This window comes from Pogona vitticeps, chromosome 1, assembly GCF_051106095.1.
Source record: "Pogona vitticeps strain Pit_001003342236 chromosome 1, PviZW2.1, whole genome shotgun sequence".
NCBI classification, from domain to species: domain Eukaryota; kingdom Metazoa; phylum Chordata; class Lepidosauria; order Squamata; family Agamidae; genus Pogona; species Pogona vitticeps.
Window position 1 is genome coordinate 165,626,269 of NC_135783.1, and position 18,890 is coordinate 165,645,158.

The 18,890-nt window shown below is 42.2% G+C and overlaps 1 protein-coding gene across 4 annotated transcripts in view; it reads left to right on the forward strand.

Annotated features, from left to right (window-relative positions):
• The window catches only part of CD2AP (CD2 associated protein), a 155,593-nt gene that overhangs the window by 119,594 nt on the left and 17,109 nt on the right, over positions 1–18,890 (forward strand). For 3 of the 4 annotated variants that reach the window (XM_073004553.2, XM_073004551.2, XM_073004547.2), the window contains 4 exons: positions 5,631–5,746; positions 12,588–12,677; positions 17,448–17,635; positions 18,095–18,158. In XM_073004553.2, coding sequence (XP_072860654.2) covers positions 5,631–5,746; positions 12,588–12,677; positions 17,448–17,635; positions 18,095–18,158 — 458 coding nt within the window. Of the gene's footprint in view, positions 1–2,751; positions 4,892–5,630; positions 5,747–12,587; positions 12,678–17,447; positions 17,636–18,094; positions 18,159–18,890 lie in introns of those variants that run through there. The other variant, XM_073004555.2, reaches the window with a different exon arrangement.

The window sequence follows — 18,890 nt, forward strand, 5'->3', positions numbered from 1 at the left end:
GTAAGCCCCATCGGAATGTGATGGGGCTGAAAAATAATCACCAAAAAAACACCCTCACCACACAGCCAGCCCCATTGGAACGCGATGGGGCTGAAAGAGAATCACAAAAAACACCCCCACACACAGCCAGCACCATTGGAATGCAATGGGGCTGGAAAAAAAATCAAAAACCAAAGAAACAAACAGAGCAAGCCCCATTGGAACATGATGGAGCTGGAAAAAAAAATTATAGCACAGAAACATAACCCCCCCAATCCAAACCTACTCTGCAAAGCAAAGTAAATGTACTGTACAGTGGTGCCCCGCATAGCGACGATAATCTGTTCTGAAAAAATCGTCGCTATGTGGATTCGTCGCTATGCGGGACAAAAAAGCCCATAGGAACGCATTAAAACACATTTAATGCGTTCCTATGGGCAAAAAACTCACCGTTCTGAGAAAATCCTCCATACGGCCGCCATTTTTGCTGCCCGGTAAGCGAGGAAAGGGTGCGAAAACAGTGCAGGCGGCCATTTTCTTCACCCAGTGGCCATTTTGGAACCGCCGATCAGCTGTTAAAAAAACATCGCTATGCGAAAATCAGTAAGCGAAATGCTTACCGGTCATCGCAAAGCAATTTTTGGCCATTAGGAACATCGCAATGTGATCGCTTTTGTGATCGCAAATAACACGTCACTATGTGGATTCATCCTTAACCAAGGTGCTCATTAAGCAAGGCACCACTGTACTTAGGAGCAGAAAGCACCAGGCAGTCGCAAGCCTCTTCCAATGCACACTCTCTAACCGTTGGGGTGAAAGAGCTACAAAGAAGCTCTTCGCCGACCAACAGTTAGTACCTACATTTGAATTCCCTGCCTTTTCCCCTTCCTCTTTTCTGTTTACAACTCGAAGCTCTGGCTGCAAGTCGAAGCAAAATTTGCGGCTGGAGCTGGTCGTAACTCGAAATGGTATAATTAGATCCCAAGATGTCTAATAATTGCTTATTAGTCTCAAAAATCAGACTGTCTCTTGATTGAGGTGGTTTTAGCAGATTCTGTTGGCTTTTCAGACTTAGGCTTTGTTTTGCTGATGAGAAATATTTTCATTGATACTATAAACCACTATATTATGTCATAGCAGCATTGTGATTTGAAAACTGCAGACATAGAGGTAAGGTGGGAGAAGGGCTTACAACACCTTGGCCTGGAACGGTAGTTTGTTAACATATTTTAACATTAATATAAAGCTGCAAGGAGAAATTATCCAAGGACTTGAGGTCTAGTATTTAGTATCATTAGTATTCTAGGGAATTCTCTATTTTTTGTTTAGTTTATGAGGTAGGTGAAGTATTGAATTTGGCCTGGGCAAGAGCCACTAAGTTGAAGCTTGTTCCCAAGAAGTTCTATGGTTTTGAGGTTTATCAAGAAAATTGTTATCCTGAAGTGGATGAAGGTGCACTCCGCCTTGGTGGCTGTGTTTCCTTCATGCATGCTCCTTCATAGCTTGGTTTAGCATGGAATTATCTTTACTTCTGAAGGCAGTTAATGCAACTGTGGTGTTTCCTAGGAAGGAATGACTAGGTTACAGTTATTCATGTCAAAGATACAACTGCATTTGAAGATAGTTTGAGAACCAGCATTACTTCAGAACGTACAGTCATGGCCAAAAATATTGGCACCCTTGCAATTCTGTCAGAAAATGCAATCCTCTCTCAGAAAATTGTTGCAGTTGCAAATGTTTTGATACTCACATATTCATTTCTTTGGTTAGCGTTGGAACAACATCAAAAAAGAAAAACAAGAAAAGTCAAATGTGATACAATCCCACCCAGAAACCCCAAAATGCACTGGCCAAAATTATTGACACCCTATCTAAATTGTAAGCATGTGATGCTCATTTAATTTGTATTTAGACACACCTATCACAAGTAAGAAGTGTGGGCAATATAGTAATAACACTTGCAACCAGTTAAGATGGAGAAAAGTTGACTCAACCTTTGTGTTGTATGTGTAAAGAGTTGGCTGGATTTGAGAGAAAAAATTGTGGAAAAACATTGACAATCTCAAGGCTAGAAGTTCATCTCCAGAGATCCTAATGTTCCTGTGTCCACTGTGCGCAATATCATCAAAAAGTTTACAACGCATGGCACTGTAGCTAACCTATCTGGATGTGGACAGAAGAGCAAAATTATTGAAAAATTACAGCGAAGGGCTGTTTTGAATGGTGGATACAAAACCCTGATTAACTTCCAAACAAATCCAAGCTGATTTGCAGACTCAGGGTACAACAGTATCAGATTGTACTATCCGCCGTCATCTGAATGAAAAGTTATACTATGGAAGAAGACCCAGGAGGACACCACTGCTGACACAAAGGCATAAAAAAGCAAGACTGGAGTATGCCAAAACTTATGTGACAAAACCACAATCCTTCTGGGAGAACATATTGGGACAGATGAGTCAAAAGTAGAGCTTTTTGGTCAAGGACATCATGGTGCTGTTTACAGAAATAGAAATGAGGCATTCAAATAAAAGAGCACAGTCCCTACAGTCAAACATGGTGGAGATTCAAAGATGTGTTGGGGGTTGCTTTGCTGCTTCTGGCATTGGATGCTGTAATGATATGTGTTTTTGAAGCTATTGTGTGTTTCTTAGAATGGTTTATGTAGTCATATAATTGTCTTAATGGCATCCATTTAGAATCAATGTCTGTGAAAAAAATTTCACATGCTGTTTTCGACTGCCTAGCTCTCAGTCTTTATCTGGTTGCTAGGATGGCGTGATGGCAAGAGGAGAAGGGGACGACCGAGGATGAGATGGCTGGACAGTGTCTGCGAAGCAACCAACATGAATTTGACACAACTCTGGGAGGCAGTGGAAGATAGGAGGGCCTGGCGTGCTCTGGTCCATGGGGTCACGAAGAGTCGGACACGACTAAACGACTAAACACACACAGGATGGCCGAAGAGCTGAACTTCTTGTAGTCATAACAATTCTACCACTAACATAATAACACCTGCGAAGTCTCATGAGAATCTGGGGCGGGACAAGACACTTTATGCTTGTTCCTAATTGGTCATCCTGGAGAGGAAGAAGAAGGGGGGTAATGGAGTCGTAAGTTGTAAAATGGAATGTTGCTGAGACAGAGAAGAGCCTTTTTTCCAACATGGATTCTAATTCCTGAAATGGAGCTTTTTCCTAACATGGACCTGATGGATTATAATGGACTTTACAGTTCCTGATGGACTATGGAATACCTGGATACGTAAGGATGTAGTTTTCTTTAAGAAAAGGATGGCTAAGCCTGACCTTTATTCTAGCTTAGTATTCATTTTCTTATTTTATTTTTCTTAGCTGGAGTTTGTGGAATAATCTGATGTCTTGGTTGGAAATGTTACTAAATGCCTTATTTTGCAATAAACTGAATTCTGAGTAGAACTATATTTCTTAATAAAAACAGTAATGCATAAGATCTCATGTTTTGGTCTCTTGAACAGAATAGCCTGAATAATTGGCCACATATTTTTCTACCACAGAGCCCATATTTCACCTGAGTTCTAACTCATGTTTCGTGTTATGTTTCTTTCTTTTCTTAACAAAGGGGGTAGTCTTGAGGAAGGAGATTCAGGGCAGTATCCTGGCTGAGTTTGGGCTCACCTTAGCCACATAGGGACTGACTAATCTCCAGAATCTCTCTATTCCCGGCTCGTCTGATCTCCCTGGAGACGGATGAAGCTTACAGATGCCTTGACTGTGTGAACAATATCATGGAATCTGATGATTACCAAAGAATTTTGGGGTGCAACATAGTGCCCAGTGTCAGAAAGCTGTGTCTCCACCAGAGGTCATGGGTCTTCCAGCAGGACAAGACCCGAAACACACTTCAAAAAGCACTCAGAAATGGTTACAAACAAAGCACTGGAGAGTTCTGAAATGGCCAGCAATGAGTCCAGATCTGAATCCCATGGAACACCTGTGGGGAGATCTCAAAGCAGCACTTGGGAGAAGGCATCCTTCAAATCTGAAGGCCCTGGAGCAGTTTGCAAAAGAAGAGTGGTCCAAAATTGCAGTAGAGAGGGGTAAGAAACTCATCCATGGTTACAGGAAGCGATTGATTTCAGTTATTTTTTTCCAAAGGGGGTGCTACCAAATATTAAGGGTGCCAATAATTTTGGCTAGTGCATTTTTGGGTTTCTGTGTGGGATCATATCAGATTTTGACTTTTCTTCTCTGTTTTTTTTTGTGTGTGTGTTATTCCAATGCAAACCAAAGAAATGAACATGTGAGTACCAAAACATTAGCAACAATTTTATGAGAGAACGGTTGCATTTTCTGACACAATTGCAAGGGTGCCAATATTTTTGGCTATGACTGTAAGTGCAAAAAAAAATCACTAGAATATCTTGCTGGTAAATTTCTTGCTAGTATTAAGACAATACTATGAGACATTTCTGCCAGTTTGTTTTCAAACCCAATTCAGGGCTCTGATATTGACTTGTAAGGCTCTAAATGGTCTGGATCTTGTATTACTGTACTTTAGAAAGATCTTCAGATTATATAACTCTTGTAGGCAAAGCAGATGGTGTCAAGTGAGAAGATGATGTGGGTTCGGGAGGAAAGAGATGAGTCTGAGCAACATTATGTGGAAGGTGAGAATTTAAGGCCCACTGGCTGAGTGCAGCTGTGTAGTCTGTGTAATGGGTGCTTCAGCTGCTTAGAATATATAAGAATAAATATAGCAGGTAATGGTATGAAGAGATATAAAGAACATATTTTTTGAAATCTAATGTTAGAACAGTAAGGCTGAGTGAGTTTTGCATAAGACATGTGTCTCAGAGGCTGTTTTATGAGTAGGATAAGTGTACATAACTAGAGGGGAAGAGAGGAGCATGATGTAGGAAGAATAATCCCCAAACTGCAATTTTTTTTTTGTAAATCCATGTATTATCTACCATTAAGTATAATTCTTTAATCTATACTTCAAGGAGCTCAGTTTTAAGAACTGAATGCTTTACAACCCATCACTGCTATTGGGCAAGTTTCCATATTCCACGTAAATATACTAGCCAAACTCTTACTGGAATTTTCCTGCAAAGTAAGTTAAATCACATAAATTATAGGGGCAAATCACAGCTACAGTAATTCACAAGGTGCAGGTCGCATGATTGCCATATAACTAGGCATGTGACCAGCATCTTGTTAATTAGCTGCAATTTGCTGCTGCTTACACAGTTTCACTTACTCAAGGGTAAAATTCCAGTACAATTCTAGCCTTTGAATTCTTGAGTAATTTGTAGCTATCTCTAGGTCATACAAGAAATAGATCAGCTATATCTACTTTAGTTGTATGCTTTGCTTCAGTGTTTAATTGTAAACTCACTCTGGTAGAGATCAACATATTATACATTCAGCTCTACATTTGCATTGAAAATGTAGCTTAAGTTGCTCCTAGTTTCTTTTGTCTGCTTAAAAATTCAATATCATTTTTAGCTCATTAACAGTCACTCTAGTTCTTGTTTCTAAAGAAATATGGAAGATAACATCATATTGTTGGCTTCTTAATTAACATAACGTCCAAGCAGAGTCTAAACTGTTACCTTCTGAAACTTCTCAACATTTTAATTGTGCCTTCTCCTTTCAATTTTCTTCTAGACCTTTTAAGTTTTGATGATATTAAATCTACCTCAGATAATTTATCACATCCCACAGCAAATAGGCCGAAGATGCTTGGCAGGAGGCTTCCTGCTCGCTTCAATGGCAATAATTCTGTGAGTACATTCATAATAAGGAGTATGTGCATGTATTGGTCTGCCCAGGACTGGTTGCCCCAATGACATGATGGCATACCTATTAAGGGAACCGTGCAAGTTAGTTTGGTTTTAAAATTCATGTTTGTTTTTTAAGATACATTAATTAGTTGTAATCGGTATAAATGTAGCTTGCAATGCCATGTTGAGTCACTAAACATGAGATAATAGGTTCCTCAGAGGCTAGAGGCAACATTCCCTCTAAGCTGCATGGGGTGCTCAGTGCTGTATTGGTGCCACACATTGGTGCTCATTTGGTTCTGGTTGCAGTTGGAAGTTTGCACATGTGGGGTGATGTTTCTGCTTAGTGCTGGTGGAAAACTAGAGGGAACATTGGTTAGAGGGCTTCTCAGTGTCTGGTGGCTCCTCAACTGTAGGAAGCCTGGTATGTGGTCAAGTTGTTTTCAATTTGTTTTCAATGGGACTCTAGAAAATCAGGCTATTTAAATCTTCATTTCTGCCCTTTGCTGGAATCCAGCAACACAAGCTCTGCCTTGTAAGCTCTCTCTCTCTCTCTCTCTCTCTCTCTCTCTCTCTCTCTCTCTCTCTCTCTCTCTCTCTCTCTCTCTCTCTGTGTGTGTGTGTGTGTGTGTGTGTGTATGCGCTCATGCACATATGTATGTATGGGAAGAGGAGAGTAAGAACAGAAAATGCTGAATGAATGCTGGTGTAATGGGAAGATGACAAAAGAGGGAAATCAGTAAAAAGCTGGAAGAGTAGAATATAAGGTTGCCATCTTGTCTGGGTTTTCCTTTCTTGAGAAAGGTACACCAGCTACATTTTTGCATTCCCTGTGACAAGAGCCCTTTGAGAAAAGGGGATCTTTGGGGTATACAAAATGGTGGGGGCTAGAGATCAGGCACACTAATATTATAAACAAAAACTCCAGTCTTCTGTTTCATAATGCAAATGAACTGAAAGGAGTGATCCTGAGTGGAATATTAGTCTGATGGTGATAATGGGACAGGATTTAATTATGTGCTTCTATTGGATCCCACTTCTTTCACCAGTGTTCTGCTTCAAGCATCTTCTCTTCAATTGATCTTAGTTCATGAGATGTAAGGGGAGTGCTGTGGCTCCTTAAGGTGACCTGGATTGATTGACAACATTTTCTGCTGCATGGATTAAAATCAATGCTTTCAACTTGGCACAGAAACAGATTGGCAGCTAGTGGAGATGACAAAGCTCAAGGCATACATAAAATACTGATAGCCGTATGTTCTTTGTGGTGTCTGTGAATGCACACTAGTTAAATCTGCGCAGAAGTCTCCAGAATATTCTAGAGCTTTATGCTAATCTAGGCAGGAACCCCCCCTCCACAAGGTCCACCCGCCCTCCAGAGTACCTCAGTTCTTTTTTACCGCCGCTGCATGAAGTCTCCTCTTCGAGCTGCTCCCCTTTGCTGTTGTGATTTCTAAAGAAAGAACAGATTGCTTATTACTTTTTCACTTCAGTTGAATCCGTCATTATTTCTAATTGTAAGAGACTTTCTTCACACCGCTCCGCCTTCCCCTAACATCAATCGTCTAGAATCCATCATAATCCACCAGCACTAACTCTATCTCTATCTAAATCTCACCATACTGCACCAATTTCAATGCCACCATTCAATGGTCCATCTTTTCTTGCTCCTTCATCACATTCTACTTCCACACATTCCTCTCTCTCTGTTCCGGACCAAAGATCTATTCCCAGCCTACCAACACCTGACTCTAACAGTAATTGTAATGACCCACCGTCACCTTCAGATGATTTTCATCATACTCACAACTGATTTTACAAAGTATATGAGGACATTAACAACAAACTCTTCTTCCAAGCTTGAGTTTCATACCATCTTTCCTAAACTTGACCAAACAAACTTGGTCTAAACCATTGTCTATCCCACAAATGCCACGTAAAGTAGAAACCTTTTACAGAACTCATGGAAATGACACCACATTCCTCTATAAACACCCACCACCTAATTCATTGATAGTTGCCACTACTCAAAACAGAGCGTGCAACTGCTCTTCCACCACGCCTAACAATAAAGAGGGAAGAAAGTTGGATGTTGCAGCCCGCAGAGTGTACTCTCTTGCATTGTTGAACCTTCGTGTTGCTAATTATATTGCAGCAATGGGAGCATACCACCGCTACTTATGGACCAAAACCCTCACATCTCTCCAGTCTGCCTGAGGTGAATACAAGACACAAGGACTAGCCTTCCACCAGGAGGCTATGGCCCTGGAACACCAGGCAAGAATAACAACCAGGCACATCATTGATGCTTCCTCTAGACAAATGGTCGCAGCAATAGCCCTCTGCAGATACGCATGGCTGAGATCCGCCCAGATACCAGATGATGGCAGAATGACAATTGAGGACCTATCCTTTAACGGTTCCAGCCTCTTTGATGATAAAACCAACGACATTCTGGAAAACCTGCAAAAATTAAAGAAAACTGCACGATCATACAATACTCAACAATGCTACAGACCATACCGACCACAATAGCGTCACCTTTACCAATACTAACAGTCACGATCATACTACGATAAAAACAAATATTCATCACAATCTACCACCCGTTTCCAACCAAAAAATACAGTTCAGCAACAGAGACCAAAACAATCATTTCTCTGCCCTGACAAGAAACAAAAGCAGGGCCTTTGACTTTGTTATGAACCAGATCCGTCACACCTACCTTCCCGTACATCCACCACCCGGTTGTCACCACATCTTCCAGTCTGGACTTCCATCACATCAGACAACTAGGTACTTACCATCATCACCACTGGCTACGCCATAGAATTTGCAGGCTCACCACCTCACAACTTCGTCATGACCCCACCATCCGATATCCTTCAACAAGAGGTCCAGTCCCTCCTCTCAAAGGACGCCATTTCACCCACTACTATCACAGAAAACCATCCAGGGTTTTTTCTCGTTGCTTCACTATTCTGAAAAAAGACGGAGGACTAAGACCTATTCTCGATCTACGGGATCTCAGTTATCACATCATCTCAAAACGGTTTCGGATGGTAATGCTAGAATGAATTTTGCTTATACAGGCTTAACGAGGAAATCGCTGTACGATTAGGTTTTTGCGATCGCAAAACGATGGTTTAAATGGGGTTTTTCTGCTTTGCGATGATCGGTTCCCTGATTTGGGAACTGATTTTCGCTTTACGACGATCAGCAAAGAGCTGATCGTTGGGTTTCAAAATGGCCGCCAGCTGAAGAAAATGGCCCCCCACTGTTTTCTAGGATGGCTTCCTCGCTTTACAGGCACCGAAAATGGCCGCCATATGGAGGATCTTCGCTGGACGAGCAGGTATTCAGCCCATTGGAACACATTGAATGGTTTTCAATGCATTTCAATGTTTTTTTCATTTCATTTGACGACGTTTTCGCTCTACAGCGATTTCGCTGGAACGAATTAACGTCATCAAGCGAGGCACCACTGTACTTCAACAAGGCGATTGGTTTGCCGTAATAGATCTAAGCGATGAATACTTTCATATCAACATACGTCAACAGCATCACAAATTCCTCCAGTTCGCTGTAGGATGCCATGCCTTCCAGTTCAAGGCCCTCCCCTTTGGCCTCTCCACAGCACTGAGAGTATTTGCAAAGTGTATGGCACCCGTGGCAGCCCACCTATGTACGTACCTTGGGAGTTACAGTCTTCCCATACATAGATGACTGGCTTGTGGTTACTCCATCCCACACATGAGCTCTGAAAGATATCCAAATAACACTCTCCCTCCTGGCAGATCTGGACCTAAAAGTCAACAAACAAAAGTCAATTCTCACGCGTACCCAGCACATTATATCAACACCCTATTGGCCTCCACAAGGGCGAGAGTTTTTCTCCTTCAAGAAAGAATCACCAAGCATCACACCCTAATAAGCCAATTCTGCCCACACGCTTACATTACCGCCCATACTGCTCAACGTCTTCTAGGCCTTATGGCCTCAACAATGTCAACAATTCTTCACACCAAGCTAAAACTCCTATCCCTCCAGGCCTGGTTTCTCACCCCCTTCAATCCCATGACAGACCCTCAATCAAAACTTCTCAGGGTAACACCAGAACACTCTTCCCAGCTTCATTGGTGGGACAACCCATCCAATCTACTCATGGGTCGCTCTTTCTCCCCTCTGCAACCCACAATACAAATTACAACAGATGCAAGCATCACTGGATAGGGTGCACACTGCAACAATCTATGAATCCATGACACGTGGTCACACACAGAAAAGACTCTTCACACAAACAATCTAGAATTTTTGGCTATTTTCAAAGCACTCAAAGCCTTCGAACCACTTGTAACTGACAGTATGTGCAAATCGCAACAGACAACACAACCGCATTGTTTTACCTAAACAAACAGGGAGGCACCCACTCCCTTCCAATTCTTTACCTGACAGTTCGAATCTGGGAATAGTGTCTGGAACATCATATCTTTCCCATGGTAGTCTATATTGCCACACACAACAATACAGTGGCAGATGAACTCAGCTGTTTACAGACCAAAATGCATGAGTGCTCACTAGACCACACAGTCTATCACAATCTTTGCAACCACTGGGGGTCTCCTGACATCGATATGTTTGCCACCCACAGCAATACCAAATGTGACACGTTCTATTCAAGAGCCAGAATAGGACGCGGATCTCAGGAGATGCCCTAATGGCTGACTAGTCCAGAAGCCTTATATACATGTTCCTTCCCATCCCAGTTCTCCTCCGAACCATATCCAAGATCAGACTAGACCACACCAATGCAATCCTCATCGTTCCATGGTGACCGAGACAACCTTGGTTGACACTGCTAAAATCCATGAGTAGTGACTATCTTCACCTCCCTCTAATCCCACACCTGCTGTCGCAACACCAGGGGCAAACCCATCACCCAGATGTATGAATTTACAGCCTGGAGAATCTTGCCTCAGTGAATGAAATTTTAGCTCATGCTCACAAGCCTTCCATGACCAAACTATATTCATATAAATGGTCTACTTTCACCAGATGTGCTAATCAACATAATTTACCAGTTTACTCAACAAATTTACAAACTGTCTTGCAATTTCTCTTCTACTTATTTCACAAACAACTGTCCCTTTCCACATTGAAAGTCTACCTGTCCACGATCATAGCTCGTCAACCACAAGATACAGAAGCTACCATGTTTTTTTGACACCCAAAACTCAAACGTTTTTTGAAAGGTGTCGCCAACATGTGACTTTCAGCTCCTTCACCACCTCCACAGTGGTCTCTCTCTCTGGTCCTGCACTTCCTTTCCCATCCTCCCTTCGAATTACTTGCTAATACGTCTGAATACCTTCTGTCACTCAAAATGTTGGTTCTTGTTGCCATTACCTCTGCTCGCATAGCCTCTGAGCTTGCAGCCCTGAGAATTGATCCTCCATTTCTACAATTCCATCCCGACAAGGATACCTTATTCCCAGATGTGTCATTCCTACTTAAGGTCATTTGAGTGTTTCATCTATCACAACCTGTTATCCTCCCTACGTTTTTTCCGTCCCCTACAACGGACCTGGAATGCTTGCTACACTTACTTGTTGTCAAGAGAGCTCTCGCCTTCAATCTATCCAGAATGTCTTCTTTCAGAAAATCTAAAAGACTATTTCACCACATCCCCCTCATAGGGGCTCCCATGTATCCTTGCAAACAATTTCCAGGTGGCTGGTTTCAACTATTAAAGTAGCCTATCAACTCGCTAAGCAACCATTGCCTGCTGGAATCAAAACTCACTCGACCAGAGCTACTGCTATGTCTGCAGATTTTCTTCATGGAGTCTCCCTCCCAGACATTTGCAAAGCTGCTACATGGTCCACACCATCTACATTCGCTGCCCACTACAGACTGGACCTGAGGGCCAAGGCTGATGCATCCTTTGGATGGGCATCGGAGGGGCATGATTTCTTCAATCATGTTGTGACGTCCCTCCACCAATGAGGTAAGCTGGTCAGTCACCCATTAGTGTGCATTCACAGAGACCATGAAGAAGAAAGAGAGGTTACTTACCTGTAACTCTGATTCTTCGAGTGGTATTCTGTGGATTCACACTTCCCACCCGTCCTCCCCTCTGTCCGTCACTCCTGTATCCTTTGATGCAACGGCAGACTATAGAACTGAGTTACTTTGGAGGGAGGGCAGACCTCGTGGATGGGGGAGGGCGGTCCTGCCTAAATTAGCACAAAGCTCTAGAATATTCCAGAGATCTCTGCGCTGGCACAGATTTAGCCCATTAGTGTGAATTCACAGAGTACCACTCGAAGAACCAGAGTTACAGGTAAGTAACCTCTCTTTTTGGACAAGTTAAAATGGAGAATATTCCAATGATCTTGAAGCAAAATGAATAATGGGAAAATATACATAAAAATGTGGCTATTTTAAGACCTCTTTAAGTTACCAAACTTACCAACACTGAGAGAGAATAGGGCTGAAATTATTTAGGGAATACCACAGACATGGTTTAGTTTGGCTCATGTGGTGAGATATAAGAACTAATAGCTTAAACTTTTGAAAAATGTAATGAACATGGGATCCATTCTAGATTTCTTGACCAATATTGAAATCTTTCTCTGCTTAGTAATATATTTAATAATTTTTTCACTTCTGTGCTTTCAGTCTGCTGTGTGAAAGATAAATGTATCTTACAAACAAGCAGAAGGGAGAAAGAGCATCACAAATAAAACATTTTGAACATGCAGATTAGATGATATGTAGTTGCAAATATACCTCTGAAAGACTACTGCTTTCTATTTTATGTTTCTTTTTTCCCCTCCAGGCTCAAACCATAGAGAAAAGTGTGAAGGTGCATAAAGAGGAGGACAAGGAGGTGGAAAGTGCCAAACCAAAGCCATCTGAAGTAAAAAAGGTAGAGTGCTGACATTGCTTATGTTATGTCCAACATTATGTTTAATAATTATCAACTCAGGATAACTATATGCTGATAAGTGGATATCATGCTAGACTTTTTATCTTGAGTAGTTCAGTGCTATTTAGCGGAGGCGAATGCTCTTCCAGCATTCTGAGCAATTCCATCTCCACCCCCTTCCAAACTCTTCTCCTCTCCCTTTCCATCTCCACCCCCTTCCAAACTCTTCTCCTCTCCCTTTCCATCTCCACCCCCTTCCAAACTCTTCTCCTCTCCCTTTCCATCTCCACCCCCTTCCAAACTCTTCTCCTCTCCCTTTCCATCTCCACCCCCTTCCAAACTCCTCTCCTCCCTTTTCCATCTTCACCCCTTCAAAACTCATCTCCTCCCCTTTCCATCTTCACCCCTTCCAAATTACTCTCATATCCTTTCCATCTCCATCCCTTCCAAACTCCTCTCCTCCCCTTTCCATCTTCATCCCTTCCAAACTCCTCTCTTCCCCCTTCCATCTCTACCCCTTCCAAACTCCTCCCCTTTCCATCTCCACCACTTCTAAACTGCTTTCTGCCCCCCTTCCTTTTCCACCCCTTTTATACTCCTTTTCATGCCTGAAAAGCATGGTAATCTATGCACCCTAGTACGTGGGGCTCATTAGCCTTTGAAGGCAGCCAATCTAGGAGAAGGAAAACTCAAATTTCAAACCTCCACTGCCTTGTGGCTATATCCACCGATGGAAAAGGCTTCAGGAGTTTACCTCGAGGCAAAATCTGGAGCTGGAGTCCCGGAGGCAGTTCATGCCATTCTGGCAACTCCTGCAACTTCAGTGGAACCAGTTGTATTGGCTCTTGCTTTTCCATTGAACTTCAGTAACGTGGAGAAGGGGGGATTTTATGCTTGGGTAACAGTCCATATTATTTTACCCGGGCTTCGTGCTCTGGAGAGGACACTGCAGCTTTGCATAGAGCATCAAAATAACATGGGAAGTAGCAGTTACCGGTTATAAGTCTTTGCTAAGTTGGCGTAGAGCATGACGCCAGGAGCTACTTCCAATGGTGGGACAAATCATTGCACTTCACTAGGTAGCTACCGCCTGCCTTAAGCTGGGCAGCCCCCAGCCAGTAAGGTGCTGCCTCACCACGGTCTGTTAGACTCACGGGGTGTGTGGAGTTTAGGGAGAAAGCTGATAAGCAGATCGATAACCCTGCAGCATGCAATAATCATAAGAAAACTTCTGCCCTAAAGCTGGGCACCTTGAATGTTCGGACCATGACCCCTGACTTTTCTGATGACCTGCAGGCAATAGGCAACACACGCAAAACAACTGTCATTGACATGGAACTAAGTAGGCTGCAACCTGACATTGCAAGAGATGAGATTGCCAGACTCGGACTCTGTCACAGAAAAAAAATTCTCATTCTTCTGGCAGGGAAAACCATTGAATGAGGCCAGGGAATATGGTGTTGGCTTTGCGGTGAGAAATATTTTGCTGAAATCCATTGTTCCACCTACAGTGGGGAGTGAAAGAATCCTGTCTCTGCAACTCCACTCATCAGCAGGACCGGTCACCCTCATCAGTGCATATGCACCAATACTGTCGTCCACAACAGGAGACAGACAAATTCTATGACGATCTGGCAGCTACTATCAAAAAAGTCCCTGAGAGAGAGACACTGTTCATTCTCGGAGACATTAACACTAGAGTTGGTGCTGATCACAGTTCTTGGCCCACTTGTCTAGGCTGTTTTGGCATTGGGAAGATGAATGAAAATGGCCAACACTTGCTGGAGTTTTGCTGTTACTATGGTGTTTGTGTCAGCAACACGTTCTTTAATACAAATCTGTCTCTTGGAGATATCCAAGATCGAAACATTTGTATCAACTTGATTTGATCTTTACTAGACGCTCTAGCATTCCTAGTATTACGATCACACACAGTTATTAGGGTGCTGATTGAAATACTCATCACTCCCTGGTGAGTAGCAGAGTAAAACTGTGAATAAAGAGATTGTATCACAAGAAAAGGAAGGAAGACCATGTATTGACATCAGCAAGACTTGCTATCAGAGAAAAGTGGAGGAATTTGCCAAAGCGCTTGATGAAGCTTTTCCAGGCCTGGCTGTTGCAAATGCACCTGAACGTTGGGAACATTTCAAGAACACTGTTTATAACACTGCCTTGTCCACATCTGGCAAGAAGACCAAAAAGTCGGCAGATTGGTTTGAAGCCCAATCGGAGGAGTTGATGCCACCCATCAAGGAAAAGAGGAGAGCTCTAGCAGCATACAAAGCCTGTCGTAGTGAGTACAATTTGCAGTTTCTTCGAGTTGCTCATAGCAAAGTCCAACAGACTGCCAGGAGATGTTCTGACAATTGTTGGCTTCAAGTTTGCTCTCAGATACAGAAAGCAGCGTATACAGGTAACATCAAAGGAATTTATGACAGTTTCAAGCAGGCTTTAGGTCCAATACAGAAGAAATCTGCTCCCTTGAAGTCTGCTACAGGTGTGATCATCCAGGACCAAGCACAGCAGATGGAACACTGGGTGCAGCACTACTTGAGCTATATTCTAGAGAGAATGTAGTAACCGAAGAGGCATTAAATAACATTGAGTGCCTGCCTGTCTTGGAAGTGTTGGACAGCGAAGCAACTTTAGCAGAAATAAAAGTGGGCTTGGATTCCCTCGCCTCCGGCAAGGCACCTAGGAAGGATAACATCCCTGTTGAAGTGCTGTAAAGAGACCATCATGACTGAGCTGTATGAAATCTTCTGTCTTTGCTGGAGGGAAGGTGGAGTACCATAGGACATGAAGGATGCAGACATCATCACATTGCACAAGAACAAAAGCGAAAGCAATAACTACTGTGGCATCTCTCTTCTCAGCGTTGTAGGGAAGCTGCTTGCCCGTGTTGTGCTGAAGAGGCTCCAGGTGCTTGCAGACAGAGTCTATCCAGAATCACAGTGTGGATTCTGAGCTCATAGATCCACCACTGACATAGTATTCTCCCTCAGACAGTTGCAGGAGAAATGTAGGGAACAACGACAACCACTCTTTGTGGCCTTCATAGATCTCACAAAGGCCTTTGATTTGGTTAGCAGGGATGGCCTTTTTAAAATACTTCCCAATATTGGATGTCCACCTCGACTCCTTAACATCATCAGGTCCTTTCATGAGGAAATGAAGGGCACTCATTTCAGATGCTCAACATCAGATGCCTTTGACATCCTAAGCGGAGTGAAACAGTGCTGTGTCCTCATACCGTCTCTGTTTGGGATCTTTTTTGCTGTCATGCTGAAGCATGTTTTTGGAACTGCACCAGAAGTTGTCTATCTCCAGACTAGATCAGATGGAAAGCTCTTTAATCTTTCTAGATTGAGAGCAAAGACCAAAGTCCAGCTGAAATGCATGCGGGTCTTCCTCTTCACTGATGATGCCTCTGTTGTTACCCATTCTGCTGGAAGAGCTCCAACAACTTATGAACCATTTTATTAAGTCCTGCCAAGACTTTGGACTAACAATCAGCCTGAAGAAAACACAAGTCATGGGCCAGGGCATGGACTCACCTCCCTCTATTACCATCTCTACACAAGAATTGGAGTTTGTTCATGATTTCGTGTACCTTGGCTCAATGATCTCTTAACACTCTCTCTAGATGTCTAGCTGGATAAACACATTGGCAAAGCAGCTACCATGTTCTCTAGACTCACAAAGAGAGTATGGCTTAATAAGAAGCTGATGGCATATACCAAGATCTAGGTGTATAGAGCCTGAGTTCTAAGTACACTCCTGAACTGCAGTGAGTCCTTGACCCTTTGTGCATGGCAGGAGAGGATGTTGAAAACATTCCATATGCGTTGTCTCCGATGAATTTTTTTTGTATCACCTGGCAGGAGAAAGTTCCAAATATAGTAGTCCTAGAACGAGCTGGAATTTTTAGCATGTATACATTATTGAAACAGCGATGTTTATGTTGGCTTGTGCATGTAATGAGAATGGCTGCTGGTCGGATTCCAAAAGATCTGTGTCGAGATTTATTGCAGGGAAATCGCCCCAGAGGGAGACCACAGCTGCGATACAAAGATATCTGCAAGCAGGATCTGAAGGCCTTAGAAATGGACCTCAACAGATGGGAAACCTTGACATCTGAGTGTTCAGCCTGGAGACAGGCAGTGCATCATGGCCTCTCCCAATTTGAAGAGACCCTTGTCCAGCTGGCCGAGGCAAAGAGGCAGTCCCGAAAGCAGCAAAATCAGGGAGCTGGACAGGGGACAGATTGTATTTGCCTTCAGTGTGGAAGGGATTGTCACTCTCAAATTGGCCTTCCCAGCCACACTAGACGCTGTTCCAAGACCTCTATTCAGAGCACGTTACCATAGTCTCTCGAGACTGAAGGATGCCTACACATTCTGAGCAACAACAAAAAAGACCTCACAGAATAATACCACAAATCTTGTTACCAAAATAATGTTTTGTTTGATTGTTTATAGAAAAAATGTTGTAGGTCATACTTGTATTGATTTTTGCAGAGAAAAGAGAGGAGTGATTGTCATATGGATAAACAGTGTTAGTGAACTTTGATCTACTGCTCTATGAGTAGTAAAAGGAATCTATTCTGAATCATAATAGAGTGCCAGTTCAACTACTACATATCTATGTGGAACAAAGTGTTTTATGCTTCCATTTCATTGAGAAATTAATTGTCTAAATCTTTGTGTCCATCAAAGCCAGTATGATGAAGCCCTTCCTATTTATATTTTTATCTTCCTATTTCAGCCAACTGTATTCACCTCACCATTTCTATCTTCATCACCAAGACCAAGTTCTGTTGTACTCAATTCTACTGCTGTGGAAACAAAACTTAAACAGGAAGCCGATGAAAGGGAAAAGCCTTCTTTGGAAGAGCTCAAGCTTCAGATCTTTGAGTTGCTAACTGTTGTGGAAACACTGAAAAAGGAGCATGGGTAAGAGCTGTTCACAACTTTTCATCTAAATTTGGGTCTACATTTCACCTTCATTTCTTAGTTTTTTATGTCTTTCTTCAGTATTGCATACTTCTATGGTTCCTACTAAAATGATTGTGACCTTCACTGGTAATGTTTGTGTATATGAATGATCACAGCTATTTACTTGAACAGAGAAAGTGCTGTGGGGAGAGGTTTAAGCTGGTTTCATCTCACTGGATCCTGGAGATCCTACATCTGAATGAATTAGGGATCTTTCTGGCTCACTGAAGAGGACAGGGTGAGAACAGAGGTTCCAGGGTCAGCACCCTGTTCCCAAATTAGTTCAGTTGAGCAACTCCCCTTTGTGCACTCTTGTCCAAGTGAAGCCTGTAAACTATGAATTATTTTTGTTAGGCCACCTGGCCTAACAAAATGTGTGAACATCAAAGTTAATGAAGTGTATCTTTAATTTTAAAGGAAAGAACTGGAAAAATTGAAAAAAGAGTTGGAGGAAGAGAAGCAGATGCGGAGCAACCTAGAGGTATAGTGTTTGAGTAAGACAGCAGGAAGAGTAGGAGTTCTTATTTTTTCAGATTTCTTTATTTTCATTTATGTGGGGACTGCAGTAAGACAGCCATTCCTTAATGTTGAACACTTTTCCTTTATTATTATTATTATTATTATTATTATTATTATTATTATTATTATTATTATTATTATTATTATTATTATTATTATTATTATTATTATTATTATTATTATTATTATTATTATTATTATTATTATTATTATTATTATTATTATTATTATTACCAAAGACACTTCCACAAATTCCTGTACTCTTTTCCTAAATACTAGGAAGAAGCACTGAGTTGGATGCAGTTACCTGCATGAAGTTTGACTTACAGAAATGGTTTTCCTAGTACCTGCTAATGGAAGCATGCAACACTTTAATGCCCCCTTTCTCATTAGTTACAAATGGCACAGTCTCTAAGCCCTCCTGTGCAGTCCAGAATCTTAGAGAGTTGTGCCTGCCCCATCCTTTTTTCAATATATTTTTAAAAATCTAGTTTGAAATACCTGGAAGGGAGATAATAGTCCACTCTACAGCCCCCTGCCTTATGGACCTGTACAGGACTAAAAACATGCCCTCCATTTAAAAGTGACACATAATGGCTTTAGAGCAGTGGTTCTTAACAGAGTTCTAACTCCTGTCCTCTGAAGATGCCGACCACAGAGACTGGCGAACAACCATAATTCATAGTGTTTAGAC